This window comes from Paramisgurnus dabryanus, chromosome 8 (assembly GCF_030506205.2).
Source record: "Paramisgurnus dabryanus chromosome 8, PD_genome_1.1, whole genome shotgun sequence".
NCBI lineage: Eukaryota > Metazoa > Chordata > Actinopteri > Cypriniformes > Cobitidae > Paramisgurnus > Paramisgurnus dabryanus.
Genome location: NC_133344.1, coordinates 19,505,632 through 19,516,994, shown reverse-complemented (window position 1 = coordinate 19,516,994; position 11,363 = coordinate 19,505,632). Strand labels below are relative to the sequence as shown.

At 41.1% G+C, this 11,363-nt stretch overlaps 1 protein-coding gene across 1 annotated transcript; it reads left to right on the top strand.

Moving 5' to 3' along the window:
- The first annotated feature begins 347 nt into the window (after positions 1 to 347).
- LOC135770409 (olfactory receptor 6N1-like) lies at positions 348 to 1,328 on the top strand. The gene has a single exon (XM_065280106.1). It carries the CDS (start codon positions 354 to 356, stop codon positions 1,326 to 1,328), a length of 975 nt encoding a protein of 324 aa, XP_065136178.1. The 5' UTR covers positions 348 to 353.
- The last annotated feature ends 10,035 nt before the right edge of the window (positions 1,329 to 11,363 follow it).

Here is an 11,363-nt window from a genome sequence, read left to right as displayed (position 1 = left end):
GGTAAATAACCGTCACTCAAATTATAGGGAAAGATTATGAGAGAGAACTTTTGCTGTAATTATCCTGGGAGTTTTCGTACTGTTTTGCGTCATGCAGTTTTGAATGTTCTCTGATATAAATTATGTTGTCTGTTGATAACTAACTATAACCACTTATGGTTTCTCTTAAAAGAGGTATATAAACCCTCCTCTAAATTCCTTAACCAGCTAGTCACTAGTGGATTTCAATATCACAATTGATTTTGTTTTAGAAAATGTTCAGAAATGTTTAATAATCTAATGTGCTGATACTGTAAATATTGTGTACAAACGGAACGCTAAAACTGGGACTTAAAGGACAATTTATCTTGTCAATGGGAAACATCACTTTTATAAAGGATTTTGTCATTTCTGGCTTTCCAGGACTTCAGCCTCGACATTACGGCATTGTCTCAGCAGTCCTGTTTTTTGTTTATGTGTGTACACTGATGGGAAATGCTGTGTTTATGACTTTATTTGTATTATCTAAGAGCCTTCAAAAGCCTGTATATTACTGCATTGTCAATCTTGCTGTGTGTGATGTACTCTTCAGCACCACTGCATTACCAAAGATAATCAGCCGGTATTGGTTTGAAGATGGATCTGTTTCATTTTTGGGCTGCTTTCTTCAAATGTTTTTTGTGCATTATTTTGGTGCAGTCACTGCACGTCTGTTGTCAGTTATGGCTATAGATCGCTATGCAGCCATATGTTTCCCACTACGATATCACAGCATTATGACAGACAGAAATGTTTTCATTTTAATCTTTGGCTGTTGGATTGTGGGTTTAATTGGCCCTTTGATGATGGTAATGAGAGCTTACCCACTCCCATACTGTGCAGGAAACACTATTGTACATTGTTACTGTGATCATATTGCCATAATAGCACTGGCATGCACTACCAGAGAAGACTATGTTCAACCTGCTTTCATTAATTCAATGATAGTTCTGCTGGGTTCACTTGCTATCATTGTTTTCTCTTACTGTGCTATCATTGTGGCTGTTCTGCGTATATCGAGTGCTCAAGGAAGACTGAAGACTTTCTCCACCTGTAGTCCTCAGCTCATCATTATTGCTCTGTTTTTCCTACCCAGATGTTTTTATTATGCATCTTATTATCTTAACATAGTGTTTAATATTAACATAAAGTTCAGTGCTGATGTGCAGGTGGTCATAATTGTGCTGTATAGCCTGCTGCCACCAATGATTAACCCATTTATTTATTGTTTGAGAACAGAAGAGGTGAAAAAAATCTTACTCACTAAAATGAAAAAGACAAAAATAGGCATTAAATCAAGGAGACCATGATCCATATGTATGCTGATTTTCTAGCATTTAGGTTCGTGGGGAGTGTTGGAGTTTATCTCAGACCAGCACAGGGAAACACAAAAGAAAGTTTGTCAGTGTCTGCCATGATGTGTCTGTTTAAATATTGTAGCTTTGTGTATGTTTTTGTTTATTTAATATCAGCACATCAATATCAGCACAGGTGTGAGACCTGTACATGTAAGAGCATTATTTTAAAATTAACTGTTAGATGCTTGTTTTCTTATTGTGTTATACTTTTTAGTAAATGATAATAAAATTAAAAAAGGGATGTAAAGAAATGTGTGCAACTGCAGAAAGGTTTATTATTCAAATACATATTTTCAAACATACTTGTAAATTGAGTTTAAAATACAGCTAGACAGAGAAACTACATGTGACACTACTAATGCAGCCATCAGTCTCTATTTTCTTATATTAAAATCTGATATTTGAAATAATTTGTAAACCACTTCATTTATAAAAGTGGAAAAAAGTGTTGTACTAAAGAAAGAAACAAAAAACATGTTTGCCAATATAGGAGATGTACTGTGACTCTTAAAACAGAAATGGCAGGAATAGTTTACAGTTTTTCTCGGTTGCTTAAACACATTTATTGAAACTATGCCTCATATTCTCAAAACAGTAAACACTAAGGGCCCTATTTTAACGATCTGAAATGCAAGTGCGAAGCACAAAGCGAAAGTGACTTTGTGGGCAGATCTTGGGCGATGTTGCTATTTTCCCGGCGGGAGAAATAACTCTTGCGCCAGGCGAAAATCAATAAGGGGTTGGTCTGAAGTAGGTTCATTATTCATAGGTGTGGTTTGGGCGTAACGTCAAATAAACCAATTAGAACGTAATCCAACATTCCCTTTAAACGCAAGTGCGCAAGTTCCATGGCGGGTTGCTATTATTATGACGGATTTACCAGGCGCACGCCAGGAGCGGTTCACAGCCGAGGAGACCGACGTTCTTGTAAGAGCAGTCAAAGACAGAGAAGTTGTTTTATATGGGTATAGGAGAAACCCGCCCAAATCAGCGTAGGTTAAACAGGCGTGAGAGGAAATAGCTGCAATTGTCTCATCAGCTGGCATCCCCAGGACGTGTGTCAGGAGACGGGGGAATCCCAAGCTTGCCAGCATAAATCGGGCACGCCGTGTAACGGGAGGTGGATATGCCTCTACACAGATGCCAGCAGAGGACATCGCTGCGTCCACCCTCACAGCTGAAAGCCAAGAAACGCAAGCAGTCCAACCCCAAAGTACACTTACAAATCAAGTTCACATACATTAAGGTTTCTTATGAAAACATTTTAATTATTATTTACATAAAATAAACGTAATACAGCTACACAACAAACTTATGAAAATATTTAAATCGTTATTTGCATGATAATTTTTTTATGCAGCCACACAAAATAAATAAAAACTATCACCACGATGCCCAACACAATGATTTCCCTTATCTCATGTGTTAAATATTTTTAATTGTAACAATTTATGATTTGCAAAAATAACTGTTGCATCGCAAAGTGTGTGCCCGTTATGCTCGCATACATTATGGTCAAGCATGCGCCCTTAAAATAGCATAATGAACAACGCGCACTTTAGACTATTTTTTTCTGGTCAGTGGCGCAATTGTTTTTTGAAACTGCAAAATAGCATCAGGGATGGTTTGCGTCGGAACACGCCTCCTTTTTGCGCTGAACCGCCGAGGGAGCGCAAGTTCATTCCCTAGTTTGCCGACGTACGTCTATGGAGGGAAAAACCCGCTGAAGACACAAGACACAATCAATGAATGCATTAGCACATTTTTATTCATTCATGTGCAACACAGCACAACTGTAAAAAAAACAAAAAAAAAACAACATCCCGTCTTTGTTCTGAGTCAGGCCAGAGAATCTCGTCCACATCACAGGCTATATTGGTCCTAGCCAAACAGCGAGGGTAAAATCCTCTTGCATGATCCACCCCTGGCATTCATCTACTGATATGTCTATCTTTATGGAAGGCAATTTGATGCGTTACTGTACAGAGCAGTCTTACTGTAAGTACATCTATCTGTTTTCCTCCCTGAAGGCTCTGAAGATAGAGGCAACAGTGAAGCGACTCAAATTAGGCTTTACTCATTGCTCAACCTCCCTCATAGTCATACCATGGACAAGGACATGGTCAGCTATAGTGGCTCGAATTTCATCTGAGACTGCTTGTCATCTTGCCCTACGTCTCCCTCCTCCGCTTTCACCACGTCCTCCTCCTCTTCCTCCTCCTTCACCATGTCCTCTTCCTCCTCCTTCACCATGTCCTCTTCTTTCAAATTTAATTCAATTCAATTTTATTTATATAGCGCTTTTCACAAAAGTCAATTGTTTCAAAGCAGCTTTACATAAATAGAAGCAGTGAAAAGCACAGAAAAACGACAGATAGCACAACAAAATACATGATAGCATGAGCAGTTAAATTTGCTGCGGCTATGACTCAATATTATAAGTGCACGTATTACTAAAGCAACGTATAGAAGAGGAAGCTAGGTAAAGCCCAAAAAGGCTGCCTCCCCGGGGTGAAAAACCCCCTAGGAGAAAAAAAACCCCGGGCTTTTATCCGAGGAAAATAAGTCCTAGGAGGGAAAAACCCTTGGGAGAACGGTTAAGGAGATTTGGCGGAGATTAAGCGGTTCTGCCGGTGATCGTTGGTCAGGCATCAGCTGGGCATAACGTTGAAGGACGACCAGTAGATCAGAGGTGTGCCGACTTTCACATCTACCGGGACTGGGTCTGTTTGTCTCGTTGTCCTCGGGTCGAGGACGAGACAGGGAGAGAAAAACAAAATCGTATTAGCGTAGCGGCCGTTCATATGTATTGAAGTGTCACACAGTGATGTGGTTTAACTCAGCTTAGTTCCAGACAGACTAACTATTGCGGCATAATTATATTATCCACAGTTGAGGATTTAGCAAATTGGGGGCCCAATGCGAGGGTATATATGGTAAATAAAGGTCACCTTCCGATCTTTAAGAGAAATGAAACCTGACGACCCGTTTGACTAAGGCCTAAAGCCCCACTGTCGTCGTTAATGCAGGTTCAGTGGCAAACGGGTCTATATTGTATACCATTTACAGGACCAGGAGAAAACGCCAAAAACATCGCAACCCGACCATACGTGCTAACCCGTTTGACTAAGGCCGGAAGCCCCACTGTCGTCGTTAATGCAGGTTCAGTGGCAAACGGGTCTGTATGGCATACTATTCACAAGACACACGAAAGCGCGAAAAACGCAACCCGACCATACATACCAACCCGTTTGACTAAGGCTGGAGGCCCCACTGTCGCCGTTAATGCAGGTTCAGTGGCAAACGGGTCTGTATGGCATACTATTCATAAGACTTACGATAGCGCCAAAATCGCAACCCGACCATACGTGCCAACCCGTTTGACTAAGGCCGGAGGCCCCACTGTCGTCGTTAATGCAGGTTCAGTGGCAAACGGGTATGTATGGCATACTATTCACAAGACACACGAAAGCGCGAAAAACGCAACCCAACCATACATACCAACCCGTTTGACTAAGGCTGGAGGCCCCACTGTCGTCGTTAATGCAGGTTCAGTGGCAAACGGGTCTGTATGGCATACTATTCACAAGACACACAAAAGCACCAAAATCCCAACCCAACCATACGTGCCAAACCGTTTGACTAAGGCCGGAAGCCCCACTGTCGTCGTTAATGCAGGTTCAGTGGCAAACGGTGGCAAACTATTTAATGCAATTCATTTTAAGTGTTCATGCAAAAAAGGTTTTTATTTATTTATTTGGTTGGTCTGTGTTATGACCGTGAGTGCTTTGTTCCGTGAAAATAACTATTGCGAGTTAAGAACCTTTACTAGACAAATTATGCGAATGCTTTGTTGAAGAGAAAAGTTTTAAGTCTAGATTTAAAATGATCGACTGTGTCTGATTCTCGTACATCGGTTGGTAAATCATTCCAGAGCTTAGGGGCTAAGTAGGAAAAGGATCTTCCACTTTTAGACACTTTTGATAGTCTAGGGATAATCAATAGGCCAGAATTTTGCTACCGTAGTGTGCGTGATGGATTGTATTCTGATAGTAATTCTCTAAGATATGAGGGTGCTAAGCCATTTAAAGCTTTGTAGGTGATTAGTGATATTTTAAATTGGATGCGATATTTAACTGGTAGCCAGTGTAAAGATGCCAGAATTGGGCTTATGTGGTCATACTTCTTAGATCGAGTAAGTACCCTTGCAGAAGCGTTTTGAACTAGCTGAAGCTTGTTGACCTGATTTGAATGGCATCCCCCGAGTAGCGAGTTACAATAGTCTATTCTAGAGGTCATAAAAGCATGAATAAGCTTCTCTGCGTCAGATGTAGACAGTATATGGCGTATTTTTGTGATATTTCTAAGATGGAAGAATGCTGTGCGGCAGACGTTGGCGATATGACTATCAAAGGATAAGTTGCTGTCGAACATCACACCTAAGTTCCAAAACCGTGGAAGATGGCACCACCGTACAGCCATCTATGTGCAATTTGTAATCTGACATATTATGTTTGTAGCGATTTGGTTCAATAATAAGTACCTCTGTCTTATTGGAGTTGAGCTTAAGAAAGTTATGTGCCATCCAGTCACTAACATCGCTAATGCAGTCTTTTAGCTTAGAAAACGTGTGTGTTTCGCTGGGATGCGAGGAGATGTAAAGCTGGGTATCATCCGCATAGCAGTGAAAACTTATGTTATGTTTCCTGATAATGTCTCCTAGGGGTAACATGTATAACGAGAACAGGATAGGACCTAAAACTGATCCCTGCGGTACACCGTATTTAACCAGGGAGTGATATGACTCTTCCTCATTTACATAAACAAAGTGATAGCGATTGGTTAGATATGACCTAAACCAGGCTAGCGCCTGATCACTGATACCAACATAGTTTTCTAGTCTATTGAGTAAGATTCTGTGATCTATTGTGTCAAAGGCTGCACTAAGGTCTAGTAATATAAGAATTGAGATTTCACCACGATCGGATGTTAATAGGAGGTCATTTGTAACTGTGCTATGGTGGGGCCTGAATCCTGATTGGAACTTTTCATATGTACTATTATTTGTCAAGAATGTGCGTAACTGGCTTGCCACTACCTTTTCTAATATTTTCGAAAGAAAAGGGAGATTTGAGATTGGTCTAAAGTTATTAAGTTCTCCTTGGTCAAGCTGTGGTTTTTTAATCAGCGGTTTAATAACTGCTAGTTTGAAAGCTGTTGGAACGTATCCTATTTCTAGCGATGAGTTAAAGATATTTAGAACCGGGGTTGACACTACAGGGAATACTTCTTTAAGTAGTTTTGTGGGAACGGGGTCTAATATACAGGACGATGATTTGGATGATGTGACTAGTTTAGAGAGCTCATCTATTTTAGTAGGTTTAAATGAATCAAGATGTTCGTATGGTAGTCTAGTGTTAAGTGAACTAATGGGTAGAGTGGTGGCTGCCTGGGTAGCTACGATGTTTTCCCTAATAGCCGAAATTTTGTTAGAAAAGAAGTTCATGAAGTCGTTACTATTGTGTTGAAGTTTACTATTGGTTTCTGTTTGTTCTTTGTTTCTAGTCAGTTTCGCAACTCTGCTAAAGAGGAAATGAGGGTTATTATGATTCTCATTTATAAGCTTGCTAAGATATGTAGATCTGGCGGTTTTAATAGCCTGTCTGTAGTGTTTAACACTCTGTTTCCATGCTGCGCGCCATACTTCTAACTTTGTGCTTCTATAATTTCTTTCCATTTTTCTAGCTGCCTTTTTAAGGGCTGCGGTGTGATGGTCATACCATGGAGCTGGCGGTTTTTCTTTGAATCTCTTTTTTCGAATGGGAGCAACGGCATCCAATGTGTTAGAACAGACATTGTTTAGGTTTTCTATTTCAATATCTAGATCGTCACAGTTATCTGCTACATGTTTCATTTGGGACAGGTCTGGAAGAGTGCTAATAAAGCTATCTTTAGTGGTGGAAATTATTGTTCTGGCTAGTCGGTAGCATGTTGTGGATTGAGTGATCCTATCTAGAAGTACAGTGTATCACACAAGGTAATGGTCAGAAACTGCATCACTCTGAGGTGATATTTCGACGTCATTAATATTGAGTCCGAGTGACAGGATTAAGTCTAATGTGTGCTTACGAGTATGCGTTGGCCCTGTCACGTTTTGTCTAATATTGAGAGAATTTAGAACATCTATAAACGCACGTCCTAATGCGTCTTTTGGGTTATCCACATGGACATTAAAATCACCAACAATAAGAGCTTTATCTACAGTGACTACAAGCTCAGATAGGAAATCTGCTATTTCATTAAGGAAATCTGCATGGTGGCCCGGTGGTCTATAGATTGTCGCTAAAGCAAAAGAAAGCTGTTTGTGGTTACGATCAGTTATTTCCATATTTAACAACATTACTTCAAATGATTTAAATTTTAGCTCAGATTTTTGGTTTACTTTAAAAATTGTGTTGTATATTGTAGCTACACCACCCCCTCTCCCCTTTAATCGAGGTTCGTGTTTATAATAATAGTCTTGTGGGGTGGATTCATTTAAACTAATGTAGTCGTCTGCTTTAAGCCAGGTTTCTGTTAAACAGAGTACATCTAAGTTTTGGTCTGTAATTATTTCATTGACAATAGGTTCTTTATTGGTAAGCGATCTAATGTTAAGAAGGCCGAATTTTAACATTCGAGATTCATCTCTTAATGTATTGTTTTCTAATTTTATTTTAATCAGATTTGTACCAGATGTAACAAGCGGTGCCCTGTATTTATTTGTTCGGGGAACAGATACAGTTGAAATGTGCTGATATTTCGGTAAGATTGACTCGAAGTGCTGGGATATAAGTGGTCTTGACATATCACGGCAGCTAACAGACGGACGGTTAAGCCGATCCGTCTGTTTCCTGACCTGGGCCCTGGATAGTCAGACTATATCAGAATTAAATATCTTTCACCACGTCCTCCTCCTTTCCCTCCTCCTCTTCCTTTCCCTCCTCCTCTGCCTCCTCCTCTTCCTTTGGTTATAGTGTTTTAGCAATAGAGAAAAACTGTAATACAGTGGTTCTCAACTCCAGTCCTCCAAAATTTTTACTGGCCCCAACAAAAAAGATTTCAGTGTCACATATTTAAAATAATCATTAAAAACAAATATAATTGTATACATATAAATTATTTTCAGTGTTTTTTAAGCCAATTGGCAATTTAAAATGTAAACTCTAATTCAGAAATTTCACAATACTCTTATCAGGGTCAATAGTTTCAGGTATATCAGGATTGACTGTGCACAGAAATGGAGAACTCATATCAAAGGAATATTTTTGTGCCTCATTTTGTGCCTCATTTCATAAATGTGCCTCATTTTGTTGCGGAAACACTAACATGTTAAGTGTTAAATTAAATGTAACATATGCAACATATCCATCTTAAATTCCTAAACGTAGCCTACACTTAAAGTAAAAAGGTGGTATAAAATGCACTGCTCATCTTTACTCAACTTGCTGGTAGGTGCTCTGTATCACAGACTGAGTGTATTCCAATTTATATCTGCTTAAACATCCCATGAGCATTTAAACAATACTTAGTCCTTCTTGATGGAATTGCAGAAAAAACAAAAGCACCACAGAACACAAAAAGAGTGTCATGACTTCGGTCTGATCGACCGCTCTGTTTTGTGTTTTCACTGTGTTGTGTTTTATTTGACAGCTCAGCACTTGCGCTTCTGTCACTCGGGCGCTGTCATCTTCATAATTTCCTGCACCTGCGTCACATACCTGATCTTCATTATCTCCCCATTCGGTTTGCTATTTAATCTCCCCCTGCACTTTGTTCCCTGCGAGTTCGTCATTGTATGTGCCTTGCCAATTTACCCAGTCTTGTCTTGTTCGAGTCTAGTTAACACCTTTTGGTTAACGGATTTTACCTGTGCTCTCTGCTGTCTCACCATCTGCCAGGTCATCGTCTGCCTTCTCTACTGCTGGAACTCTCAAGTCTCTCTCTGCCTCCACCCCAGCTGTCTTGCTGTGGGGATCTCTGTCCAGCGCAGTCCGGTGGGATTCTGCACCTCTCCACGGAGCCGGCAGTGCTCATCTCTCTCCTTGTCATTGCGCAGTGGTCATCTCTCTCCCTGTCATAGCGCAGTGGTTATCTTTCTCCTTGTCATTGCGCAGTGGTCATCTCTCTCCCTGTCGACGCGTAATGGTTATCTCTTCCTGTCTTCGCGCAGTGGTCATCTTTCCATGGCTTTTGTCCGGTAATTTCCTCACCGAAGCCCAGCCTTCTTGATATTTTGTGTATTAATACATTTTACTGTTATCCTGCACTTGGATCCTGTCTCAGTCCTTCTCTGTTCTGACAGACGAACTCGCCAGTTATATGGATCCAGCAGGTACCGAATCGGTGCATGCTGCTCTCGCGCAGCAGGGAGCTTGGTTGGGTCAGCACACCGCCCAGCTCTCCTCCGCCTCTCGGGAGGTCGAAGCTCTCTCCTCTCGCCTCACCGAGCTCAGCGCTCAGTTCGAGCAGGTCCGTAGGGTGGTCAGTCACCCTCAGTGATCCTAACTCCTGTCGGGCATTCCTCACCCAGGGCTCCTTGGTGTTTGACCTTCAACCTAAACCGTTTGCTACTGAGCAGTCGCCTTCTGCATTACCCTACTCACCGGCAGTGTTGGGACCGTTACTTTAAAAAAGTAATTAGTTATAGTTACTAATTACTTCTCACAAATAGTAACTGAGTTAGTAACTGCGTTACATTATTATAAAAGTAATTAATTACCAGAAAAGTAATTTCTGCGTTACTTAAAAAAATCTAATATTTCAAATAACTTGAATGCCCCTTACAAAATGAAATATGTTAAATATGTTACTCGTTGAGAAGAGAAAATTATGCATATTTTCATGTCAGTCTACAAAAGTCTCCAACCACGCCAGAAAAGATAGCTAGTTTGTCCTATAAAGTCCCTAAAGTGATAGAAAGTTGGTAAATCTAGCGACAAAGTGACCAAGTTGCTCAGACTTTTTTTACTTTTTTTTGCTCGCTCGGACTCGGACTGTGCAAGTGTGCGTGCCTGTTTGTGAACTCTGCCTCTGGTTGGCTAATGATGGAAATTAAGCCAATCATCATCAGCTATGTGGTTCTCCCACCCCCTCTAACACACAAACACCAATCATCATCGGTTATGTTTCTCCCAACACACACCCATACACACACAAAAGAAAAACAGTGTTTGGCTGAGAGAGCGAGCATACGCAGGTGAAAATCACTACAGTGAGATCAATTTTAGTAATGCGCAGCATTTTAATGTCAGTAACGATAACGACATTATAACGGGGGAAACAGTAATTTATTTGATTACTCGTTACTGAAAAAAAAAACGCAGTTACTAACGCCGATTACCTATAACGCCGTTATTCCCATCACTGCTCACTGGGTGACCCTCCTGTCGGTCTTTTGAGGATTTACGAGTGGAAATGGAGAAGTTATTTGACCGGTCAGCACAGGATGCAACAGCTGCCCTTTGGTCTGTCTTGTTCAGGGGAAGCACTCGGTCACGGACTACTCCATCAAGTTCAAAACCCTGGCCACAGCGTGCGGCTGGAACGACTCAGCGCTACGTGTACAGTTTGTCTCCCTTTCTCCCATCATTTTGGGTCACACCTGGTTGGTACAACACCACCCTCACGTGGATTGGCGTAATAGTGTTATTTTATCTTGGTCTCAGTATTGTCATGTGTCTTGTCTTGGAGCTGCTTCTTCGGGTTCTATTTCTTCTGTGTTTCAGGTTTCAGCGGCCTATCTGAGACGGGTTCCGGCGGAGTATGGAGATCTTCACCAGGTGTTCAGTATAGCCCGGGCCACCTCCCTTCCTCCCCACGGGTCATATGATTGTGCTATCGATCTCCTCCCAGGCACTTCTCTGCCTAAAGGTAGACTTTTTTTTGTCTGGTTTCGAGAGAGAGGCTATGGACCGTTTGTGCCAGTCTCATTCGGCCCTTCACCTC